This window comes from Indicator indicator, chromosome 9, assembly GCF_027791375.1.
Source record: "Indicator indicator isolate 239-I01 chromosome 9, UM_Iind_1.1, whole genome shotgun sequence".
Classification (NCBI taxonomy): domain Eukaryota; kingdom Metazoa; phylum Chordata; class Aves; order Piciformes; family Indicatoridae; genus Indicator; species Indicator indicator.
Genome location: NC_072018.1, coordinates 7,260,249 through 7,287,028, shown reverse-complemented (window position 1 = coordinate 7,287,028; position 26,780 = coordinate 7,260,249). Strand labels below are relative to the sequence as shown.

Below are 26,780 nucleotides of genomic sequence, written 5' to 3'. Positions count from 1 at the left end.
TTGTCTTTTAGTCATAAACAGCTAAAAATAGGATTTTGCAGCATTCTGCAGAAAAACAGCTTGCTCACAAGTGAAGTGCTGTCTGTGGGCCTCCTCAGAGTTTTGATAAGAACCCTGAGTTAAGTAGTGACAATGTTTTGTAGTGGATGCTGAGTCAGTTGGGCTGCAGCATTCAAACCTCCTTGCTTAAGTTACCGTTCTCACAGGAAAGGCTGATTACCTGGGACCAGTGACCCTTTGCTGTATAGTACCAAAGATGAAGTTTCAGAGGCATCATCAAAACAGATCACTGCTATGGTCTCTGAATGCACTATTATTGTAAGTGCTGAATTGGTTCCATTTGCAAAATCTTTCTTACTGTGAAGGGCCTGCTTTGCTATTTGTAAATTGTTTGTTGAAATTAAGGGTGGAAAGGGATTATTCAATATGTGGATAAAGATTCATGTGTTTTCTCTTCCTTGCACATTTATCACTGCATATGTAAAACAGATTCAATAATCTCTATGGTAGCCAGTCCTGGATAGAGCTATGATACCACTAGTGGTACTGTGTCACGTATGAGAATCAAATACTGGTCACAGTGATTCATAGAAAAGCCATTTCACAGCCTGTCATGTTCCAGACTTGGAGCACCACAAAAGTGAATGAGAACAGATTTCTCCAATTGTTTTAACCATTCATCTGGAACTGCTATTTATCTAGGAAATACAGCAGCATTTTCTACAATTCCCTGCAATCCCAACTCACTCAGCACCTCCTTGAGTAACCAAGAGACAAAGTTGTTAGTGTTTTCTGATGCAGGAGATTCTATTCTGGTCCCAAATTCTATTATCATCAACTGGGAGTATATTAGGTTAACTTCAGTCTGATGGAGTCAGTGTGTTTATCCTAAATAAATTACCTGGACTAATACCACTCACTTGATGCATTATAAATTGACTCTTGTTCCTAGTGTGTTCACCAATACATGTTCTTGACAAGTTCACTATGAAAAGCTGAATCATTTGTTGCAAGGCATGGTTCATAACAAGGGTAGAATAAAGCTCTTGTAAGTAATTTTCAAATGCCTCTGAAGACCTAAAAAAAAGATGTCTTTTTCTTACAGATATTGTAGATGCTTTATCAGATCCAAAGAAATTTTTGTCGATCACAGAAAAAAGAGCAGACCAAATGAGAGCTATGGGTATAGAAACAGTAAGTAGAACTTAAGGGCAAACAACCCGTTTATGTTCATGCTGTGTTCTTTTTTTAAAAGTAAACTGGCCTCTCTTCAAATGATGCATGTTACTTTACCATTTCTCATTTTCAAATATAAGCCTCTCTTTCCTGTTCTAAAACACAGGCTTATGTAAGTTAACAAATACTGAAATACTGTTGACTATTTGACTTTTCACAGATCATACTAATGTATTCCTTAGAAGCAGAAATTTTAAGAAATGAGAAAGGAGCCTTATTTTATTAGTCATTTAAAATAGGTTACAAATATTTTACTGAGTACAGTGTTGTTGCAAAGTATGTTACAATTTTCTAAATTATGTTTAAGTTCAGAAATTTCTTATACTCCAACTGTTATACCTCAGGGAAAACAATTAATTTACTATTTTGTGAATGCTTCTTTCAGAGTGATATAGCTGATGTACCAAATGACTCTTCAAAGAATGATAGAAAAGGAAAAGGCAATAATACCAAATCCAATGTAACACCTCAGAGTAGCTCTGAACTTCGACCAAGTGCTACTGCAGGATCTGGAACTGACACTAAGAAAGGTAGACAAAAGTCACATACCACTTTCTCAGTTCTGCAGGAATTCAGAATGTCACAGAGAAGTGCTCATTATTGTAGTTTTGCAATTCTACCTTCCTTTTAGGAGGTAACTTCTTTTGCCATTGACAGTGGACTTTGTTTAATTGCAAATAAATTGCTAAAATGGCTGTATAAAACCTTAACAGCTATATTTTACCAAGTGACTTCTTTGCATACATACTGCCAATAGTAGGTATTGGTACCTGTTGGCGTTAGTACTGCATGACTCTGGGAGTAGTTTACTAAAGATTTGAAGGAATGCCACTCCACAGAAACGCTTCTACTTTTTTCTTTTTTTTTCCTTTTTTTAATTTTCTTTCTCCCTCCACAAATCCCTTGGCAGAATTACAGATTTAAGTAATTAAAGATACTTAGAATTCCTTGGATTCTGTAAAGATATATGAACAATTATAAATGTTTTCAGTGTGCAGTTCTGCTCTGAGTAGCGATTATGGAAATGGCATATTTATTGTAAAAAATATCCATATTAAATGTGCTTATTTATAAGCGCATTTTTCCTCACTGTTCACTCTGTAAAATCACCTTATAGAGGCAAATGGGATTGTTTCTCACATATCATCACAGGTAATGAAGATTAAGTGAGAAGACCAGTTTTTACAGCTGAATGAAACACAATAAGTATTTCTGTTAATGTGCCACAAGAATTGGAATCTTGTTCACTCCTTTGACCCACCTAGGCCCGAAGGGATTGATGGGAGTGAACAGGAGCATTGACTGCTGTTGTTCTTAAATGTGAGCAGCCATGGCTGAATGCACGCATGTGAAGGCATCTCTTGAGAAACAAGATTGTGTTTCTCTGGAGTCACTTTTGGCAATAAAACAGAATGATGTCTCTGGCACCTGAATTCTTTCAAAGTTCATCCCAGATGTAAAACCCAGATAATAATTATGCAGTGTATCGTCATTATGTATCATCACCAAGATAAACAAATATTAGTTTTATTGTGCATTAATTAAGCATGACATTTGCTGGGGTTGGCAACTAATTCCTGGTTGCCACGGAGTCAGACCTGGTGAACGAAGTAAAGGAGTCTGCATTCTAAAATACAATCCTGAAGAAGTCTGTTTAGAACTCAGCCTGCCTAATGAAACCCTGGTCATAAACTGAGATTTAAGTACTCACCCATTCTTGTCTGCAACCATTTTTATACATATTTTCACATGTTAAAACAGAGCCATTCATTTTCATATCCCACATAATGACTGTTATTTTCTATTACTTACCTCTATGATGTCTTAAGATCTGAATAATTTCAGATATGGCAATACTCAGCTCAGCTCACCTTGCTATTAGAAATTGTGTCCAGCAAGATGGGGTGTTGGGAAGGCTTTCAAATGCACAAGAACATTGGTATTTTTTGTTCCCTGTCTCTATGGAATAGTTAAGAGATCTAGGATTTTGCGAACTTAAGTCTGTTTGGGCCTAAATCTGTTCCAGTCTCACTTGCTAAACTGTTTTTAATTCCACATAATTGAGCAGAATGTTATGCTTCTAAGAAAAGACAGAGGGAATCCTGTAGTCCACAGACACTGTTAAAAGCAGTTAACTAAATATGTTTCCAGTATACTTATTGGCAATCAAATATTTGGTGTAAAACTTTGGGGGGAAAAAGTCTATGAATTACAACTCTCATGGCATTGTATTGACATTTTTGGTAATGATTACATGCAGGGTGTGCTTATAGTTTTAAAAAGTCGTAATACATCACAAAATAATTATTAAAGTATAAATGTGAAATGAGATGGGCTTTTGTTTGCATTCCAGTTGAAGTGATCAAAATCTATTTTCATATATCCAATTAGTCTTGTATGATAGATTTGCTTGTATTGAATTTTCGTTAGGAGTTTTACTTCATATGATTTTGTGCTTCTTTTCCGTTTTTAACTCACCTTTAGTCTTGGAGTGTACTTGTTGCTCCTTTTTTTATAGCCTGTATTAAGAAAAGTACAAATTTTACTTCCATTAGCATGCAAGATGCTTTTAAGTTTTAATTCCTACAATGTTTGTATTCTAAATTGAGAAATATATATCTAACCTCAGTTAACTCGTTGTGTAGTCATGTAGACCCTTACCCAAGAAGTCTCTCTTCTGTGATGCCAGAGGAATCCCTAGCTGTCGACCAATAGCCTGAAGTTTGCATGGTTCATTTTCAACATACATAAATGGTTTGCTGTGTTTTCAGAAAGGGTTCTTTTTCAATTCTTAAATTGCTGTATTTTGATACTTCAGATCTGTAAGAGATTAAAATACACTCATTGATTCATTTCTTTTTTTCACAAGGCAATTGATTGAGCAGTGCATTTGAAAAGAAAATTAATTGTATCTTAGTTATAGCTTGGTGAAAATTTTCTCATTAATCTGTATTTTTATTTGGTGAAAAATGTCAATTACTAACTTAAATGTAATTTTCTGTGGTAAAGGTCAAATTTAAAAGTATGACATATGCTAATATGTATTAAGTTTTAGATTAACCATATTAATATCTTCCTAGGTATAGACCTTATTCCCCAAGTGAAGATAGAAGATTTGAAGCAAATGAAGGCAAGTATGGACACAAACTTTTCTAGATGTGTTCCTAATTATTTAACTAGGATTTTATCTGGTTAAAGTCAATATGACTCCATAAAAATTGATCCAGCTTTTCTTTTTGTAGGCTTATATAAAACATTTAAAGAAACAGCAGAAAGAGCTGAATGCCTTGAAGAAGAAACATGCAAAGGTATGATCATTAAGAGCTCTCTGAGGAACACGTGCTATTTGAAAAAAGTTGCAGGATTCACTAGCACAGACAGCTACTACTTAAAATGTGGGGGAAAAGGAAGGAACAGTAGTTGGACCACCAAGAAAGGCTTTTGTGTCTTAAATATACCGAAGTCTGCTCCAGTGAGCAAATTTTTCCTTTAGCAATCCTTTGTGTGTCTCACTGAGTTCCAGTAAATGTATGTTTGACCCATGTAAGCATCCAAAGCTCACCTTTTTCAGGTAATGATTTTATCTGGCTGCCTCCTGCCTGACCTATTGACAGGCAGCTTGGAAAAAAAGGTGTAATGTGAGAGCGTGCTGCATCGAGGGCAGGCACTGGAGAAACTGCAGAGTCGCCAAAGAGAACTGGAATGTGTAACTGAAAAATCAAGTGCCTTATTCCTTCTCACACAGCTGTGTTAAACCGTTTTATTGTCAGCTTTTTGCTTGATGCTCCAAGTACATATAACACTGTGACAAACATGCTTTACAGTATAAAATCATGACCAGTTTTCTCCTGTCCTTTACCATTAGAACATCACTCTTCTTGTTACAGAAAGAAGCATAATAAGCGAAGAAATTTTCTTAAGTTTTGAATTTTGGCAGCACTTTCAAGGCCATTCAGGGCAGTTACTCCTTTGCTGTCTTTGATTGCAGATTTGGTTGCCCATCTGACATAATGTACTCGTCTGGGCCTGTTTTGTTTGTTTACTTTCATCTTCATGTTTTTTATTCATAACTGTTTGGATATAGGACTGTGTACAATGAAGTATGAAAAAATTTCTTTCAATAATTGGCACTTTGGGGATCTTACTATTAAAAGTAGTGTAAGAAAATTAAATAGTTACATTTCAGCCTCCTTAATGATTTTGTGCAGACAGGAAATTAGTCTTGTGTGCAAAGCCCTGTCATCCACACTTCCATGCGTGGACAGGTTCTAAACCTTCATAGAGCTGATGTTTTAGAGGGCTGCTTATTTTTAAACACTACTTCATCAGTCATTGGATAACATTTAGCAGTTTTCTGTAGCAGCCTCTTGCAAATTAAAATGGTGCCTTGGTTATGTAGAAAACAGACATACTCAATGATCTGTATCTCTAATAGATGTGACCCACAGCAGTATAAGGATATCTCAAAAAAGATTGCATTTTATAATGTAAAAAAAATGGATCCATCTGTTCAGGGTTGCACTTGCTTCCTCTAATATGAGCAAAAAGCTGCCAGTGACAATCTGAAAATGCTGTGCGCTCACATGGCTTTCAGCATTAGCTCAAGCACAGCTATTTTAGATCTGAGCCAGCCTGTGTCCTGCTGGTCCTAAGTGCAGAGTGCAAGTCCTAAGAAGAGAGCATCTGTCTAGAGCCTGCCTTGCTAAAGGTTCCAGTAAGGGCACCTTCTTGGATTTTGAAAGTCTGGGCAGAAAAGTGTGGTCATGTTAGCTCACAGATGATCTTAGGGAAGTGCATGATATATTCAGCACTGTGCTTAAGGCATTTTAGCAGCTGGGATGGAGCAGGAGAGCTATGCAGTTAGTTATCTGTGGTAAGCTTGAGGGAGCCAACATATTAAGCAGACAGTTCCAGAAATAGGTTTGCTCTCATTTAACTGTTGACACTCCAGAGGTGTGGATAACTAAGTAAACAGAAGTGAAATGTTCAAGTTGTTTAATGAAAGAAAGGTCCAATAGTTTTTCTATCTAAAGTTGGCCCAGGAAAATGCATTATGGGAAACTAATGCATGTAAGTGTGGAAGAGAGAGCAGGTTGAGAGGAAAGAGTTTGATCTAAGTGTTCTGATCTAAGAGTTCTGATTTGAAGCTATTCTAGTAGCACTGAGCACAGCTAGTTAAGGAAGACAGCAGCCTCAGGAAAAAAAGAACAATGCAAAAGCAACAGTACAAAAGATGCTGGCACTGTAGATTAATGAAGTTCTGCAAAATGGATTGTTGATTTTTGAAATTACAGATTATTTTTCTTTATTTCTATGGGGTTTTGTATTACCTAATGAAAATCCTACAGACTTCAGTTTACAGTACTACGTAGGAGTATTTGTATTACTTTAGGGAGATGCCAGTCAGAAATAAGTTTGTATCGTAGGAACTTACCTTCTCTTCAGCAGACTGAATTTTGATTTCTGCTCCAGTCTATATGTGATTGTTTACTTTTTTTCCCTAATCTTGCTGAAATTTGGGTCTCTTTCTGTCAGTCAAGTGGCCTCTCAGAACCCTTGCTGAACTGTGGCTTCAGTTTGTACTATAATCATTAAATATAGTTTGTGAACTGTAAAAGCCATGTGAATTCAAACTACAAATTCACTGGGTTTGAGGAAATCTGAGAGACCTACCTGAGAAGTCTTGTCATAGAGCCACAGAAAGGTAGGGTTTGGAAGGGACCTCTAGAGATGTAGTCCAACCTCCCTACTAAAGCAGGCACACCTAAATCAGGTTGCACAGGAACACATGCAGGTGGTTTTTAATGTCTCCAGAGAAGGAGACTCCACAATCTCTTTGGCCAGCCTGTTCAGTGCTCCATCACCCTCAAAGTAAAGAAGTTTTTCCATATGTTTAGGGAAAATTTCCTGTGTTTTAGTTTGTGCCCATTGCTCTTTGTCTTATCACTGGGCACCACTGAAAAGAGAATGGCCCCATCCTCTTGATACCCATCATTTAGGTATTGATAAACATTGCTCAGATTCCCTCTCAGTCTTCTCCAGGCTAAACAGTCCCAGATCTCTCAGCCTCAATTCTTCAGAGAGATGCTCTGGTCTTCTAATTATCTTTGTGGCACTCTCCAGTAGTTACCTGTCTGGAGAGCACAGAACTGGACAGGGGTATAGGGGAGAGTAGAAGGGGAGAATTAAATCACTTGACCTGCTGGCCACACTCTTCTTAAGGCATCACAGAATACCATTGGCCTTTTTGGTCACAAGAGCACATTGTTGGCTCAAAGTGAACTTGTTGTCCACAAGGACCCCCAGGTCCTTCTCCGCAGAGCTTTTATCTGCAAATCTTTTCTGAATCAGTCTAGAAAGCCTTTCCACCTGAAGCTTTGTTTGCATCCGAATCCAAAATGTACTGAGTGTGTTTTAAGGTGCTATGAAATTACTCATGTGTCTTAGAGTTGTGACAGAAGTTTGTGATTCAGCATCGATGAATCTTCGAGTATAGACTTAAAATCCAACTTGCATCAGCTCATTTTAAATAGCATTCCAGGCACTGAAGGTTGTGTAATTCAAGTGACCTCTGGTAGGAAGTTGAGTCATGGTGATCTTTGTGCCTTTCATGTGGAGGTTGTTAGTAGCCCGTTTTCCTCTTCCAGCACTGTTTATATTGTGCACAAACAAATGCATCTTCCATGAACAGGCTGCTCAGGGGAGTGGTTGAATCACCGTCCCTATTTAAAAGCTGTCTAGATATGGTGCTTAAAGATGTGGTGCAATAGTCACCATGGTAGACTTAGATAACGGTCAGACTTGAACTCTTGAAGGCACAGGAACAGGCTGTCCCAATGTGCTGAAAGATGAGCTGACTGGGAAGGTGACCTGCCTGGATGGGCAAGCATCTCTTGAAGGAACTAAGGGAAAACAAAAGAGGGTATATCGCCTTTGGAAAGGTGGGGAGGTAACTTGAGATATGTTTAAGGATGTTGTTAGATCATGTAGGAGAAAAATTAGAGGGGGCCAAAGCCCAGTTAGAACTTAAAGTGGCCACTTCTGTGAAAGACAGTAAGAAGCATTTTTATAAATACAAAATTAATATATTAATGCTAAAAAGAGGGGCAAGAATAACCTCCACTCTTTATTGGACATGGAAGGGAATATTGTAACTAAAGATGAGGAAAAGGCAATTTGCCTCAGTTTTCAACAGTAAGACAGAAGGGCTTCAGTATAACTGGCCTCCTGAACTGGTTGATGGGGTCAGGGAGCAGTACAGTCTCCCTGAAAACCATGGTCACAAGTGACGTGGAAAAGGCTGAGGTTCTCAATGACTTCTTTACCTCAGTCTTCACTGCAAGGGCCTCCAGCCACACTCCTGGAGTCATGGAAGATAATGGCAGGGACCGGGAGGAAGAACTGCCCATCATAAGTGAAGATCAGGTTCATGATCACCTGAAGCAGCTGAAAGTATTCAAGTCCATAGGACCCGACGGGATACACCCATGGGTACGGAGAGAACTGGCAGAGGAGGTTGCTAAACCCCTCTCTATTATATTCCAAAAGTCCTGGCAGTCTGGGGAAGTCCCCACTGACTGGAAAAGGGGAAACATTACTCCATTTTCAAAAAGGATAAGAAGGAAGAACCAGGGAACTACAGGCCAGTCAGTCTCTCCTCTGTGCCTGGTAAGATCATGGAGCAGATTCTCCTGGAGGCACTACTGAGACAGAAGAATAGTGAAGAGGTGATTTGGTACAGTCAGCATGGGTTTACCAAGGGCAGATCCTGCCTGACAAAGCTGGTGGCCTTCTATGACAAGGTCACAACCTTAATAGACGAGAGGAGAGCAACTGATGTCATTTACCTGGACCTGAGCAAGGCCTTCAACACTGTCCCACACCACATCCTGGTCTCCAAACTGGTAACACATGGGTTTGATGGGTAGACCACGAGATGGATAAAGAACTGGCTTGATGGCTGCACCCAAAGAGTGGCTGTCAAGGGCTCCATGTGCCAGTGGAGGCCAGTGACAAGCGGAGTCCCTCAGGGCTCAGTCCTGGGACCAGTCTTGTTCAACATCTTTGTCGGTGACATGGACAGAGGCATTGAGTGCACCCTCAGCAAGTTTGCTGATGACACCAAGCTGTGTGGTGGGGCAGACAGGCTGGAGGGAAGGGATGGCATCCATAGGGACCTGGACAGGCTGGAGAGGTGGGCACAAGCCAACCTCATGAGGTTCAACAAGACAAAGTGCAAGGTCCTGCATCTGGATCAAGGCAATCCCAAGCACAAATCCAGGCTGGGCAGTGACTGGCTGGAAAGCAGCCCTGAGGAGAGGGACTTGGGGGTGCTGGTGGACGAGAAGCTCAACGTGAGCTGTCAGTGTGCACTTGCAGCCCAGAAAGCCAACCAGATCCTGGGCTGAATCAAGAGAAGTGTGGCCAGCAGGTCAAGGGAGGTGATTCTCCCCCTCTACTCAGCTCTGGTGAGACCCCACTTGGAGTACTGCATCCAGTTCTGGAGCCCCTATTACAAGAGGGATATGGACATGCTGGAAGGTGTCCAGAGAAGGGCCACCAGGATGATCAGAGGGCTGGAGCACCTCTCCTATGAGGGCAGACTGAAAGAGTTGAGGCTGTTCAGTCTGGAGAAGAGAAGGCTCCGAGGTGACCTTATTGTGGCCTTCCAGTATCTGAAGGGGGCCTACAAGAAACCTGGGGAGGGACTTTTTAGGCTATCAGGTAGTGATAGGACTAGGGGAAGTGGAATAAAGCTGGAAGTGGGGAGATTCAGGCTGGACATGAGGAAGAAGTTCTTCCCCATGAGAGTGGTGAGAGCCTGGAATGGGTTGTCCAGGGAGGTGGTTGAGGCCCCATCCCTGGAGGTGTTTAAGGCCAGGCTGGATGAGGCTGTGGCCAGCCTGATGTAGTGTGAGGTGTCCCTGCCCATGGCAGGGGGGTTGGAACTAGATGATCCTTGTGGTCCCTTCCAACCCTGACTGATTCTATGATTCTATGAGGAAGCAGTTAGAGACTTGCTGAGCCACTTGGATACTCACAAGTCCGTGGGACCAGATGGGATCCATCCTAGGGTACTGAGAGAGCTGGCAGATGAGCTCACCAAGCCACTGGTCATCATTTACCACCAGTCCTGGCTCACTAGAGAGGTCCTAAATGAGTGGAAGCTGGCCAGTGTGATGCCTATCCACAGGAATGGCCAGATGGAAACTACAGGCCTGTCAGCCTGACCTCAGTGCCAGGCCAGGTTATGGAGCAGATCATCTTGAGGACAATCACAGCACACCTGCAGGATGGCCAAGGGGTCAGGCCCAGCCAACACGGATTCAGGAGGGGCAGGTCTTGCCTGACCAGCCTGATCTCCTTTTATGACCAGGTGACCCACCTGGTGAATGCGGGGCAGGCTGTGGATGTAGTCTACCTGGGCTTCAGCAAAGCCTTTGACACCGTCCCCCATAGCAAACTCCTGGCCAAGCTGGCAGCTCGTGACTTGGACAGGAGCACTCTGCACTGGGTTAGGAACTGGCTGGATGGCTGAGCCCAGAGAGTGGTGGTGAATGGTGCCACATCCAGCTGGCAGCCAGTCACTAGTGGTGTCCCCCAGGGATCAGTGTTGGGCCCAGTCCTGTTTAATATCTTTATTGATGATCTGGAGAAGGAGATAGAGTCCACCATTAGTAAGTTTGCAGATGACACCACGTTGAGAGCAGGCATTGATCTGTTAGGGGCTAGGAAGGCTCTGCAGAGGGACCTTGACAGACTGGACAGATGGGCAGAGTCCAACAGGATGGCATTCAACAAGTCCAAAGTGCCAGGTTCTGCATTTTGGTCACAACAACCCCATGCAGAGCTACAGGCTGGGGTCAGAGTGGCTGGAGAGCAGTCAGGCAGAGAGGGACCCTGGGGTGCTGGTTGATAGTGGGCTGAACATGAGCCAGCAGTGTGCCCAGGTGGCCAATGCCAATGACATCCTGGCCTGTGTCAGAAATAATGTGGCCAGCAGGAGCAGGGAAGTCATTCTGCCCCTATACTCAGCAATGGTTAGACCACGCCTTGAGTACTGTGTCCAGTTCTGGGCCCCTCAATTTAAGAAGGACATTGAGATACTTGAACGTGTCCAGAGAAGGGTAATGAGACTGGTGAGAGGTCTCAAGCACAAGCCCTGTGAGGAGAGGTTGAGGGAGCTGGGGTTGTTTAGCCTGGAGAAGAGGAGGCTCAGGGGAGACCTTATTGCTGTCTACAACTACCTGAAAGGAGGTTGTAGCCAGGAGGGCATTGATCTCTTCTCCCAGGCAACCAGTGAAAGAACAAGAGGACACAGTCTCAAGTTGCACTAGGCTCATGGTGAGGAGAAAGTTCTTCACAGAAAGAGTAATTGGCCAGTGGAATAGGCTGCCTAGGGAGGTGGTGGAGTCACCATCCCTGGAGGTGTTCAAAAAAAGATTGGATGTGGCACTTGGAGCCATGTTTTAGGTGTCAGGAGGTGTTGGGTATTAGGTAGTAGGTTGGACTTGATGATCTCTGAGGTCTTTTCCAACCTGATTGATTCTGTGATTCTGTGATCTTAAAGGTCATTTCCAACTGCAGTGATGCTGCATGGGAACTGGATGGGGAGGAGGACTAGGAAAGGGAACAGGAACTAGTGGGATATGATCCGTAGTGTATCTCTTTCAGATACTAGAGAGTTGTGCATGAGCAACAAGTAACAGTAGAGGGGAGCCTGCAGAAAATTGCAGTGGGTTTGTGGTAAAGAGAAGGCTGAATTCATGGCTGTCCTGAGAGGAAAACAAGGATTCTAACTCCACATGATGTGCCTTCCCACATTATTAGAGGAGTGCCACATGAGTGTGCAAATGTCTCATGCTTTGTAATGTTTGCACTTTGTAATGTCTTCATAGCAAGAACTGTATGGTTCTGCTCATCTAGAGGAGAGTGGGTGTGTTGTATTGGGTTTGTCTAAGTTAATTCTCCCCAAAGTATCTTTCTAGTGCTGTGTTTTGCAGTCATATAGCTGTGTGTTGATAACACCAGTGTTTTGGCTGCTGCTGAGCTGAGCACCAAGGCTGTACTTTTCCAGCATTCCTATGCCCCAAGAGTACACTGAGGGGTGGGCAAGATCTTGGAAGGGGGCACAGCCAGGCCAGCTGACCCAAACTGACCAAAGAGATGTTCCATGCCATATGACATCAGCTTAGATGTATAAGCTAAATGAAAGAAGGAAGTGTGGGGACATTCATTGATGGCATCTGTACTTCGGAGCAGCCGCTACATGTATTGAAGCCCTGCTTCCCAGGAAGTGACTGAACATCATCTGCTGATGGGAAGTAGTGAATAACTGCCTGTATTTTTTCCTACCTGGTTAGTCAGCGTAAATACTCCCTTGTGAAGCTGGCATATTTTAATATTGATGGAGACGGTTTTCCTTTATATCCTCTGCAGAACAGAAAATGCAGTTTCTCACTTTAAATACAGAATCTGGAAGCTGTATTCATTCCCTGGGAATGTGCTTGGCAGGCATTGGAGAGCTCAGCTGCAGCCCAGGGCTAGATTTTTTTAAAAGCGTCACAACATTTGTGTTAATGTTTTGGTAAAAGTGAATGTGAATGTTTTTAATGAGTATTTTTAGAGGAAGAAACAGTGGTAAGGCAAACACAGGTGCATAGAAAACAGTAATAAAGAGCAGTAGACTAGAGAGGGTAGAATAAACATAAAATGAGCTATAAACCAAAACAGAGTTCAAGTCCTAGAAAAGGCCATATTAATTAATTAATGTAAGACTTGGAGCGTTGGAGAGGAATGGTGAGGAAATCCTCATGTCTCTGCAGATGAAAAACCCTGCGGCATCCCCACAGCCAAAGGAATGTCTGTGGTATTAAATGTTCTTCACATCATCTGGATGTCCTGATGAATGTACAGGGGCACACAGAGCTGTGCCCCGTGCGTTGTCCTGCAGGGACTGCCCTGGGGCCAGCACCCCAAAGGTGTCCTTCAAAAGATGCTGGACAGAGGGAGCATGCTGGGGGGCTGGAGTGGGCTGGGCTGTGCATAGGGGCTTGTCAACAGTAACGGAGCAACTTCTGGAAGGCAAAAAGTGCATTTGTCATCAATACATGTCATATGTTGGAAGATATCCCATGGTACCACACATCTTCTCCTCTTCTTTTGTGTGTGGTTGCTACCAGTCCTCATTCTTCACATTCCCACTCTGCAGGACACAGGGACTGCTTGGCCTGTGTTCCTGCTGCCACTTTTTCTGGCTCTGTGGCTTTACTTTGTCAGACTACAAAAGATTATTTTTCAAGCTCAACTGAATAACACATCAGCCTGGTCCTGGCTGCACATGGGCTTGGGCTATTGCTGTGATCATTGGCTCTGAAGCTAAGTCAGGAAAACAAAATCCTCATTCCACTTGGAACTTTTGTGATTTGTGTCCTTGGATGGGGTTTTGGACCTGACATGCCTGGGATTTCAGGCAAATAACAGTCTTATTTTCATTCAACTCATGCTGAGTGTGTGGAATAAAATAGAACAGCACAGTTCCGCTGTGTGTGATGTTGAGTTCTGCACAACAAGCTCTGACACAGAGTTGAGGGCTCCATCCAGGAGAACAGCTCTCTGCAGTGCAGGCCCAGCCCCATATAGGAGACAGGGGCAGGGGTGGGCACAGGCACATCCTGGCCTGTATAAGAAAAAACAAAACCAAAACAAACCAGTGTGTCTAGCAGGAGTAGGAAAGTGGTTGTGTCCCTACACTTGGCCCTGGTCACACTTTGAGTACTGTGTTCTGTTCTGGGCAACTCAGTATAAGACATTAAGGTCCTGGAGTGGCATGTCTGGAGAAGAACAGCAAGGCTGGTGAAGGGTTTGGAGGGCATGTTCTATGAGGAGCAGCTGAGGGAACTGGGGTTATTTGGTCTGGAGAAGAGGAGGCTAAGGGGAGATCTCATTGTTCTCTACAACATCCTGAAAGAAGGTTGTAGTGAGGTTGATGTTGGTCTCCTCTCCAAGTAACTAGTGATAGGATTAGAGGAAATGAATGAGCTTAAGTCGTGCCAGGGGAAGTTTATGTTGGATATTAGGAAGACTTTCTTTACTGAAAGAGTGGTCAAACATTGGAACAGGCTGCCCAGGTCCCTGAAGGTCTTCAAGGAGCTTGTAGATGTGGTGCTTCAGGATATAGCTTAGTGGTTATGGTAGCTGGGTTACGGTTGAACTTGATGATCTTGAAGATCTTTTCCAGCCTTATTAACAATTCTATGATTCTATGATTTTTGTCACTGTTAGACAATATATGGATCAATTGGATACTAATAAAATAAGGTAAATTAACAAAACACTTTTACCTATTGTAATGTAAATTCAATATTTAGTGCTTTCTGTGGAAATTAAATACTTGCATCATTTTGAACAGCTGTTCTAATGAAAGAGAATATGATACAAAGTCAAGTTCAGTAATAAAGTCTACATATAAGTACTAAGTGAAATCTGTTGTTTCTGGTACAATCTTGTAATGGAAAGAGGAATTAGCAGCATGCTAGACCCAAATGTATAACATGCATAATGGTGTTAGATATCTTTAATCAGAGCAACAGTTTTTTCCTCTCCTTCCATAGATAACCTCTGCCACTTCAGCGATGTAAGCCAGGTAACTGTAGTAGTGACAGTGGGTTAGATTTGATGTGTAACACTCCACAGGTAGCCCTCTATTGTCAGTGTATCAGCTTATACTGTCTTGTTGGGGGGGTGGTAAAACGAGGTAAAGGTTATTTGCAGTCTCCACATGTAGTCGAAATTTGTATTGCACACCTTACTATTGCTTGCAAGGGGAATTGCAGCAAATTAGAATTTCTTAATGATAAGATTGCTGCTGTCACTAGGTGTTAATGATATTATTTTTTAGTGAATATTTGGACTTGGAGGTATTTGATTTGCACTGGCCAAGGGCCAAGCACTGTATTCAGTATGAGATATGTAGGGGAAAGGGGGAATCAGGTTTTGTTCTCCTCTACATTCAGAAGCTGTGAACAGTGTGATCTGAGCTTGTAAATCAGATATTTTACATTGCACTTACATGGACATTTATTCAAAAAGATGGAATATTTTGCCCATCATTCTTTTGTTTTAAGGTATACCATATTTTTAAGGTCTGCTGCAGGTTTAGTTCTTGAAACAAGGAAGAAATATTTTAGCGTTTATGGTGGAGTTTTTGGAACCTTTAATGCCATATCGTGAAACCAGATGAAAATCCGTTGTCAAAGTTATCCTGGTGACAAATGTTATCGTCCATTGTCAAAGTTATCTGTACAAAGTTATTTGTACACTGATATTTTTACACTGTAAGAAAATTAGACATTAAAAATCCAGCAACCTAATTGTAATGTTCTACTGTTTTCCAGGAGCACAGTGCTATGCAGAAGTTGCACTGCACACAAATTGACAAAATAGTGGCACAATATGATAAAGAAAAGGTATCATATGAAAAAATGTTGGAGAAGGCAATCAAGAAGAAAGGGTAAGATTTTTTTTCTCTGTTTTTATTTTTAAAATTTTTTTATGCATTTGTGTTCTGGAATAAAACATTCATCTACCTGAATCACTTTTTTTAATGAATTGCAGCTTGAACCAGCATCCTACATAAAACTGAGTATGAGCTCAGTATGAGTATTAGCTTTAAGACTGTTCAATGGGTCATAAATGTTGTACTCACTTTGATTTTCTCTAGTCTTCTACTCAGAGTTTTAAAAGTAAAAGCAAAGGAGCTGCCTCAAATTTTTATTTCTGTGGTCTGATCAGGTCTCACTGCATTCCCCAGGGAGTATCACTGTTACGTTCAGTGAAAGCAAACTAAGGTTATCAATAGCTCTAATGACCAGAAAGTAGTAATGATTTGATTTGGGGGGAAAAGCTGGCTTCTAAATCATGACTGCTTTAAAATAATAGAGTTTTGCTGTGCTGTCAAGTTGAAGTTTCTTTTTAAGAAAAAACCCTTCAGATGATCAGCTGGGATGAATTAGCATTGCTCCTTAGACTTCAGCAAAATTGTTCTGGTTTGCACTAGCTAATGGCGTGGAACGTTATCTGTGTAAATCTCTTAACTGTCACAGAAAAGTTTGTCATAGATACTAGTGACTTCAGTAAAATGTACCTCCTACAGTCCCACTTGGAATTAAGTAGCAGGACCTGCTGTTGCCTTGCTGCTGTTATGTAATCTAGCAGCAGTGTCTCCTCTCCACCTTTCACCCTATGACTGGCATTTCATTGAGACAGTGTTTATGCTATAATACTGTGACCTGAAGCAGGGATTATTTTATTCAGTTTTATATGAAGCTATGCTAATAGTTAGCCTTAATTTTATATTGTTGTCGTCTGGCAACAACAGCTAGCAATCAACTCAGTGAATGCTGAACATAAATGCCTCTTTGTCATTGGACTCTTCCACAAATACTTTTTACTTTATAAGTTTCTTGGCAGTAGTTTGTGAATGTGCATGTATAAACTTGCAGTAGAACAGAAATAGAACCGTCAGAAGTAAACAAGGTAGGGAGAATTCTCCTCTCTAAATTATTAAAAGCTCACAAACTTCAAAAAGCTCATGTTGTTCTTTTTTTGTCCAAGAAAGGAGAACTGTAAGCACCCAAATAGTTAAAATCCAAGTAGTTCCTTCCAGAACATTACTATTACTCTAAAGAGAGAGGGAATAACTACAGGACTAATTAATGTGACTTTGGTTCAATTTCCATTGAATGTACCATAACAGAAGGTTACTGGTATAGATGGATTTGTAATTACAGTCAGGTTATTTACTACTATAGTGGTAGTGAACTGAACCCTGGACATTGCATTAACTGTTGTAGGGGGAGAAAGGCTTCCCTGTGCTCTAATATTTAAGAATCTCATATCAGAAGAGTCATAGATTTATAGAATACCATGTTGGAAGGGACCTCAAGGATCATCTAATCCAACCTTTCAGGGTAAGAATATAGTTTAAATGAGATGGCCCAGCACCCTGTCAAGCTGGACCTTGAAATTTTCTAATTTCAAGAGGAGTCATGAATCAATATTCCTGTTGGCCTGAGAAGACAGCAGTGCCTTTACTTGTCTAGGCAAAATAGCAAATGAAGGTGAATGAGAAAATTAAAAGTGATGATTGCTGTCTCTTTGCAGTCAGTAGTGGAAAGCACTGAGCAACAGTGCTTTCCAAACTAAATCTAAATGGGACAGATGCAAAACTGGTTGATAATTTGGTTCTCTGATATAATTTCATTGACTACTCACAGCATCCTAATTTTATAACAGTTCTCTCGTGGACGCTAAAGCCTTTAAAATAGTTTTAAATTATCATAAAACACTTTTTAAAAGAAAAAAAAACGTGAACTGAAAAGACTATTCCAGAAGTAGACCCAAAGCACAGCCAAACACTGTTCCTTGTCATGACTCCATACTTCCTATGGACTCCAGAATTCTGGAGTCATCTTGTGGCTCTTCAGTGTTCCAGGAATAACTACAGGTATCCAACTAACAGCCAAATCAAATCCAGTATCAGCACAGGCTTTCTGTAAAAAATCATCATTGTGTGTGCAGCCCAGAAGGCCCATTCAGCAAGGTACTTATGCACATGCTTCGTATCAGCTGTACAGTATATTTAAGAACATGCTTAAAAGTGAACACATTGGTCGAGACTTAGACTTTATTGAACTTGAAACAATCTAATGAATAAGAGGTCCTGGGTTCGGAGAGTACAGGGCATCCTCCATGTCCTTTGCTATCATTTTGGAACTCTTGCAAGCAATCAAAGTTGTAAAAGAACATGTTTTCAAGGCATTCATGATGAAATTGTCAGATACTTCCTAAAACAAAAGGCTTTTTGATAGCTGTATAGACTTTCTCTTATGATTTAGTTGTGCGGTTTTTCATGATACATTTGTGCCACAGAGTGTGACAAATGTTAACTGCATATTGTTCAGCAAAGTAGAATTTTTTTAATCACATGCTAATTCACTGACAGATGGACAGAATTTTTCTCTCTGTTATTTCTGTTGTACACTTCAAATACTTAATCAAATACTTATCAAATCTCAGAGGCTTATGTGGATGTGTACATTCATGTTGCCACTCTGAAATGAACTTGAGGGCACATGAAGATCCTTCTAATTTATCAGGACTGTCTAGAAATTCAGGTATGTATGAACATGGACGTGTGACACTACATTAGGCTGTCCCCAAGTATTTGTTCCCAAACTATGACTTGATGATTTAACCAGAAGCTGTGCCAATGCCTTTGGGAGCAATTCTCATAATATACAGCATGACTGGAAGTTGCCTTAAGATACAATGAAAGCTACATTTCCAGAGAAGGGATCAGATGATGCTTTTGCTGTGTGGGATTCTGAAAAGTCCAGGGGTTGAACAATTTAGACTAGTTTGGGATAAAATGTTTGATTTACTGAAGAAGCAATGTCTTCATAGTGCATGACAAGTCATACATAAATTATAGCCAGCCTCTGATCACAGCTACCCACATGGATAATGAAAGACACTGCTTTTCCAGCTGTTTGGGATTTTTTTCAGGAAAAGGTACCAGTGATCTGAACCTGTCTCTCTGTCTTTATATTACTTCCAAAGTGTCAAATGGGTGTTACAAATCTCTACAAAAACTTTCTTGCTGTGACTAAAAGAGAAATGACTAGACCTTCTGGTGGCCCTTGGGAACACAAGGCACGTCAATCTACTGTTTTCAGTAAGGGCTTTCCTGGTACTGTTTGATGATAATATTTTCTGCTAGTTTCCATATGTTTAGCAGTACTTTGATATTAAAATAGGATTTAAACTTAAGAGCTTCATAAAGCTCCTTTTCTAGAGCAAATATGGATTAATGTTACTGCAGTCAAGCAGTAACCATTCTTAAAGACTACCTTGAGATGATAAAATGTGTGGTTCCATCCACTCAGTGGACTTACACCATTTTACATCAGTGGATGATCTGGCAGAAATATCACAGTGATGTTAAACTAGATGCCTGAATATATTGTATTATCCCAGACAAAAAAAAAAACCCTGAACACCATCCCCCCAAGAAAAACAAAACCAAACAAAAACCCAACAAAAAACACACAGAGACTTCTAATGTGTGAATTTGTATTCTATTGCAAAAGCCCTTCACTGAAAAAAGGGCACAAGAAGATTGGTAAAGGTAGAGCTTGTCAGCCTTCAAAAATTTATTTGCTTTGGTGAGATTGTCAATGAGATTCCTGTTGTAGTGGCAAGAGAATACTTTTTCTGTACATCTCTCACACCCAATGCATACCTCAAGTAATTTGGCTTAGATAAGAAAATTCTGTGGTTAAGAGGCAAAAGTCATCCATCTCCTATCCCCCAGGCACATTATGGCAGCTTCAGCAGGGATCTTCTGCAAGCATTTTACCACCCCATTTCTTAGAATTATGTGTGCCTCCTGCATTACACAAGCTTTACAATGTGCATTCAACCCTAGTAACTTGACCCAAAAAACAAAGGCAATTAATCTTATTGCAGAAGTGAGGTCCGTCTGCAAGATTTGCTGCTTTCCCAACCATATCAGATAGCTAATGGCTTGGATTCATCCATATGAGTTGAAGCAGTCTGCAAAAGGCCCCCTTCTTTGCCACCCATTCACTTCTGTTTTCTCACAGAGGGGCAATTACACTTTAAATAGTCATTCAGATTTAGTATGCCCAAATTGCCCTATGAGTTATTGAAATTGCTTTTTTTCATCTGCCTCAAACTAAAAAAAAAAAAAAGTAGCAAAAAAATACTTTTCAAGCAGGATATAATCATGGCAAGGCAGTGAATATGCCTGTAAGTTTTCAGGCAGAAACTGGTTTCTCTTGGCAAGATATTTTAAGCCTGGAAAAGGAACCAAGTACTCTAAATATAGATGCTTTGACGTTCCCAGCAACAGAGTAATTGCTGGGCAAATCTAGAATTAATCATGTAGTGTTTGAATTGAATGATCATTAATTCAACAATATTTTGTAAGTTGTGAATAAATTGCCAGAAGAAATAATTTCATTCCAATATGCTGCAGCACTTCAACTTTGATTAACATTTTAATTAGTAAGAGCTGACTGAATGAAAAGATGTTTAACTTGTGGCACCCATTTTTAATTTTCCTTTTTTTAGAGGAAGTAATTGTCTTGAATTGAAGAAAGAAACGGAAATTAAAATTCAGACGCTAACATCAGATCACAAATCTAAGGTAAGCAAACAGCCAATTTTAACACATGCAACATCTCAAAGAGAAATTTTTGAGATTCAAGTGGTAGTTAGTTTTCTTGGAATCATGTGAATGACTTTCAGCATTGATAACATGCTGAAAACAATGGGAGTAATTGAGTATCTGAAAGTGTTTCTCAAAAAAAAAAATTAAAGCAACATCAATTTCCTGCCGTTTTGAAATTTTTGAAGAAAGTGCCATATTCATGCTTTATGAGGTGAAAGTGGTCATTTGGATCAGCTCTAGCTAAACAGAGAATATATGCTTTATGAAATTTGGATGCTAAACACTTTTCCCAAAATACATGGATAAAGAAGTTTGTTTTTCCTTTTCCACCATTCACACCATGGATAACACTTGCTAATCTGCCTCTTAGGAAAGGAGTTGACCAACTTGCTCTTGAAACAAGTGCCTTATTTCTATTTTTTCTCCCTCTGTTGTTTGGTTACATTGTTTGCTCCACGGCTCAATCACAGTTCATTTTAAAAAGCTGTTCTCAATCTTAAAGCTGCTTCCTCTGTACTTCTGTATCACTACTATGATCACTGACTTCATAATTCCTGTGAAAATTTTATCTACCACCTGTTGACATGGTTTCAAGTTTCAGAAAGATATCCAAACTAGATGGTGGCAGATACACTAAAAGGCATATCCATGTAGAAAATTACCTGGAGGGAGAAAAGTACAGGGGACTGGTCACCCAGTACAGGAGATTTACTGTAAAAGCTGAAACCTGTGAAAAGAATCAGACAGGTATAGATAATACAAACAAAAGCTGTCACATCTTGAAGACCAGAATCAGTTAATTTTCATCTTCTCCATCTTGTTCTTTGGTTTTATTATTCTGTGTGAAGAAGATCCTGATATTCTAAACAAGGTTTCTTTCTTGTTGCTGCTTATTCAGCCAAAGATGTAGGAAAAAACCCAGGAATAAAACCTATTGTACTCTCTCATCTCCCATTTTCGTTCCCCTATGAAAAGTCCAGAACCATTTCCTTAAATAAAAGCAAATTTGATGACAAATGATAATTCATTCATTTCCTAGTGAAATAAACTCTCTGAGAAACGCTAGCTCCCTATCACAGTACATTAGAGGTTGGAAGGGACCTCCAGAGATTGTTGGGTCCAACCTCCCTGCCAAAGCAGGATCACCTAGGGTATCCAGGTATAAGCTCCAAAACTCATTTGAAATTATATTGCATAGAAAATTCTCACATGTGGGCCCACACCTCAAATGCTACCGTTGCTTTCTCACTTTTTGAGCAATGCGGTGGCAATTTTTTTTTTGAAGAATACGGTTTAGATTTCATAGATGACCCAGGTGTCATAGTAGCAATTGAAATGACTACCTGAAAATAGGTTTATTCTGAGACACATTTTGTATACTGTAGTGTTTCTTGGGAACTTTACAAAACTTTAATTATTTTGAGTGTTGGGAGATAAGCAGTAGAAGAATATTTGTTAGATTCCCTTGCTGATTTAATATAAAACCAAGGTACGTAGCCCATCTTCAGATTCAGGCTCCATTAAATACTGAATTTCTCTGTAAAGTGACTGTGTGTGTAAAACTGTCTCCACAAAAGCAAAGGCTGTATTTAAGCTCTCAGAGAAATCCTGCTCACTAGTTTTTTTTTTTTCTTTTGTTAATTTAAATTCTTTGCTATGTTCTCTGCTTCTCACCTGTGTCATTCACAGTCTGCAGTTAAGAAATGTAATTTGTACACAAGGGACACCCAAGCATTCATTCATTTTCCAAATCCAATAAACGTGATTCACATTTTCCCTGTCTTCAGATGTATGCAGTTTCTGAGCCCTGTTCCTTTTCAAAATCCGGCTTCAAACTGCTTCCCTTCAATTTAATCCATACCTTGAAAAAAGATTGATTTTTTTTTTCTTTGTCCACTCCTATGTCAGGTTTTAGGATAGCATTTTCAAACAAGACTTAAATGTAAGCTCCTTTGAAATGCCAGGGCTCTGTGTGTTGGATAATTCCTGAAGAACTCCTCTGCAAGTCATCAACTGCTGTGGTTTTCTCTAGGTTTTCAATGTGTTGATCACTGTGATTCCATCAAAATTGTACAGATTATGTACCTGTTGTAGTATTCTTACAGGCTTCTTTTGTTTCAATTGTGGTGTGTTGGACTTTGGATTATTCCTGGAAGCCATTTAAACATTTGCAAGCAACAGGTTGGATAACAGTGTTTAAGACCATAGGGAAATTAACTTTTATCCTAGATGAAGGTATGTGCAATTAAACATAGAAACACAGAATGGTAAAATTAGATTAAATTCTGAGATTCTGAATTCATTACACTGATACAGTGGGAGTTTGATTAGTTAACAGTTGTTCAACATTTCTCAGCATTTGGCCCGCTAATTTTGACATGGGATTGTACAATTCAGCTTTAATTACAGCTCATGTCCTCCACTGCAGCTCTATGTCACTATGTGCGTGTACGCTTTTATCACCAGAGACTTTTTCATCTACAGAACTCTTCTATCACGAGAAAATACCCAGTCCAAGTTTGACGTACAGTATTTAAATTGGATCTGGATGTTCCAATGTGTATATCACATGCAATTAACCTTGCATATGCAAATTACTCCCCTACATTTGAGAAGTGGATCCCAATATAAAGAAGGCAGAGGATGAAAAGAAAGAAAAAAAAAAAAAAAGAAAGATTACTTCAAAGAGTTTTCCTGCTTGAACTTAGTGCCTAAACAAACATCTTGCATTTATGCTGTGCAAAAGAAAGTTCCTTATCGAGATTTTAATTAGTCTCTTAGGCCCAGTGTAGGAACAGATGAAAGGACAGAATTGCAAACACAGTCTGTAGAACAGGAAAAAGAAAAGTTAGCTAATGGTTATTTTTCCTACCCCTTTGGATAAGTAACACTAGCTTAATAGTGGAAAGTAGGACAAGAGCACAGCCCAGTGCAAATGAAGTAGTCCTATGAGGCTAATAAACTGAAGGAAAGCAGAGATGTACACTGAATTTACTACATCTGAACTTTGAAGTGTATCACAGACATGCATAAAAATTAGATTTCAGATGATTTAATGGTCAGGAACTCTAAGGTTGTCTGAATCTGAGTCAAATTGGGTATTTCAGGTCTTGTAACTGGTGTTTGGGAAATCCCTCACCTCCTTCTCTTTGCTCTACCCGAAACGAAAACTTCTTTTTCTCCCCCACGAACAAGAAAAACTTGTTTTATGAGGAGCTGTAACTTCCTTCTTAGAATGCATGCTGACTTTGAAGTTAGGAGTACATCACTAGCGCATCTGTCCATGAACACAGGCAGGTGTTTTGCAATAGGCCCTTGAGTTTTTGTTTATGTGCATATGTTTCGGCTGTGTAAAACACTCTGGACAAGTCACAAAATACTTGCTTTCACCGTGACTTCCACTAGTTAAACATTTATCAGTTTCAGTAGTCATGGTTCTTCTTTTATACAGAGATTGTTTTGCATTTCCTCTGCAGCATAAGGAATCTATAAAAGCACACTTGCCTGCCTGTCCTTTTAGGGCAATGTAAAATGCTTTTGCTGGGACTAGGAATCATAGCTCATATGGTAGTATCTCATGCACTTGCAATTAATCACTCCAAATTAGTCTGAAACCCAGTCTTAAGTGGCAAACTATATGGAAGAGTCACACAGCAGCAACATGTGAAGGAGAACATTTGGCCAGGTCTGTCATGGTTCCCGCTACAATTTTGTTGATATTTGAAGGGAGGCAGAGCCCAGTCAGAGCATTCTCTGCAGGAAGGCGTTTTGAGTCACAGACCTGTGTAAGTTGTTGGCTCCTGTGCCAAGATGTGTGCTACACAGGTGTGATCTGCTTCTTCCTGGGTCACATAATAGCACTTGTCTTTTTAAAGTATTAGTGCTTTATAACACTGTGACTGTAGCAATTTTCTGAGTATGTGGGCACTCTTCTGCCATGGTCCCAGTTGCATCCACTTACTTGGGACTGTGAATCCACCTGTACTTTTTTTCTCCAAATCATGGATAGTGCTGACTTCATATGGAAACTTTGCACTGAAAATAAGTAAGAAATGGGTTTACCCAAGATTTCTAGCCATGACTTTTAGTTCCCCTGAAGTCCACTATAGATCTCCCTGGGCGCTGATAAGGCAAATGAGGTCACTATTGAGAGGAGATTCATACAACCTAGCTGAAGCGTCCAGTTGTTTAAAGCCCTGTAGACGTGAGAGGCATCTCCAGACAGCGTTTGGTGAAGTAAATCTTTCTTCATAACTGCCCACCTTTTTGCATTAGCTGTACGAGGAGCTTGCAATAAACTCGGTCCTAACTTAAATGACTTAGGTGGGTGCCAAAGGGCAGCTTGGAGCATGTGCGCTCAATGTTTCAAAAACTACATATGAAGAATGAGTCTCTCTTCCTTACCAACATCCAGGCATTTATTTCAACCCATTTTAAGACTGAATCCTCATGTTTTTCTGGCTCTGAAGGCCTTACGAATATCTTTTTAAAGACAACTACTCCCACTAACTTCTCCACATCCTTCAGTATATGTATCACTTTGTAGTTGATAGACTCTGGCTTACCCACATGCACAATAATAAATACAGCTCTTTTTGCTGAAGGTACATTCACTGATGAATTAGGCCTATATTAATTATACCATTAATTACATCCTGCCTGAAAATGCTTTGATTGTTTTCTGACAGCTGCAGAAAACTCTGAGTAGCTCACAGTTGCTTTTGCTTCCAATCCTATCTGTTTTGAGATGGGACCACTATCTAACCACAGTTAAATGCAAGTCTAGATTTCATGTCATCACGTCGATCTGTTACAGAATTACTCACTTTTTTTCATTAGGAGTCCAGCTTTATTACACAACCTGATCTTTCCCTAGGAGGGCCTTCAGAGGAGTCTCTCCAGGGCAGAATGGAGACTGGGACTGTTAAGCTCCACTCTTCTTTCACGATTGTCAGTGTGTGCAGGAGAATGTGTTCCAATGCTACCGTTGCTTTCTCACTTTTTGAGCAATGCGGTGGCAATTTTTTTTTTTAAGAATACGGTTTAGATTTCATAGATGACCCAGGTGTCATAGTAGCAATTGAAATGACTACCTGAAAATAGGTTTATTCTGAGACACATTTTGTATACTGTAGTGTTTCTTAGGAACTTTACAAAACTTTAATTATTTTGAGTGTTGGGAGATAAGCAGTAGAAGAATATTTGTTAGATTCCCTTGCTGACAATATAAAACCAAGGTACATAGCCCATCTTCAGATTCAGGCTCCATTAAATACTGAATTTCTCTGTAAAGTGACTGTGTTTGTAAAACTGTCTCCCCAAAAGCAAAGGCTGTATTTAAGCTCTCAGAGAAATCCTGCTCACTAGTTTTTTTTCCTTTTGTTAATTTCAATACTTCTAATATATATGTTTTCCTGGGCAACCAAAAATGTGAAACCATTTCGTTATGAACTCAGTGTTAGTGGAGGTTTTAAAATAACAGTTGTACAGTCAAGAGCAGAAATGCAGCAAATTTATTCAGGGCACTTTAGATAATAGAGCCCTAATAATAGGGGTTGGTTTACATCTGGTTTTGTCATACATGGTAGTGTCCTCAGTGGCTTTGTTACTCTATGAAGCAACTTCAATTGTGTAACTTAATTTTTCACAGTTTATCTGCCTTCTTTATAATCTTTTTCATGATTGTCTTTACATCTTAAGGGCCTCTAGCAAAGCTGCTGTTACTTCTCCACAGGTCAAAGAGATTGTGGCACAGCACACTAAAGAGTGGTCTGAGATGATCAATACGCACAGTGCTGAAGAGCAAGAGATCCGTGATTTACACTTGAACCAACAGTGTGAGCTACTAAAGAAACTGCTGATTAATGCTCATGAACAACAAACCCAGCAGTTGAAATTTTCACATGACAGGTGAGCAGGGCAGTGCTACCTGATAATGAAGGCATGGTTTATGTCTGGTTTGTATAATGTTCTAGTTTCTTGTGTTCCTCAACATGCCATAGATAACACCTGTACTGCTGTCAAAACCACTGAGCTGTATGCATAGAAGAAGTAAAAGGAGTGATCATACAAGGTTTAGTTAGGTACAGGAATGGGCTGCTTAACTGGTGTGAAATTTTTGAACTTCACTGAAGGCAGCAGTGGTAGTTTGCATCAGCTGTGGTTGTGCTTAGACTTTCTCCAGGAACTTCATTTCAGAGGCTGCAAACTGAGAAGTACCAAATATGTTAATACCCTATGGAGTTTATAGTAGTTGCCTATGTGTATAGCATTGGTGATTATAAAG

General features: G+C 40.1%; 1 protein-coding gene across 4 annotated transcripts in view; it reads left to right on the top strand.

Annotated features, from left to right (window-relative positions):
• PLCB4 (phospholipase C beta 4) overlaps positions 1-26,780 on the top strand; it is a 92,938-nt gene that overhangs the window by 55,227 nt on the left and 10,931 nt on the right. For all 4 annotated transcript variants that reach the window (XM_054383826.1, XM_054383825.1, XM_054383823.1 and 1 more), the window contains 7 exons: positions 1,106-1,194; positions 1,622-1,766; positions 4,317-4,366; positions 4,479-4,544; positions 15,633-15,748; positions 20,395-20,470; positions 26,229-26,404. In XM_054383826.1, coding sequence (XP_054239801.1) covers positions 1,106-1,194; positions 1,622-1,766; positions 4,317-4,366; positions 4,479-4,544; positions 15,633-15,748; positions 20,395-20,470; positions 26,229-26,404 — 718 coding nt within the window. The remainder of the gene's footprint in view (positions 1-1,105; positions 1,195-1,621; positions 1,767-4,316; positions 4,367-4,478; positions 4,545-15,632; positions 15,749-20,394; positions 20,471-26,228; positions 26,405-26,780) is intronic.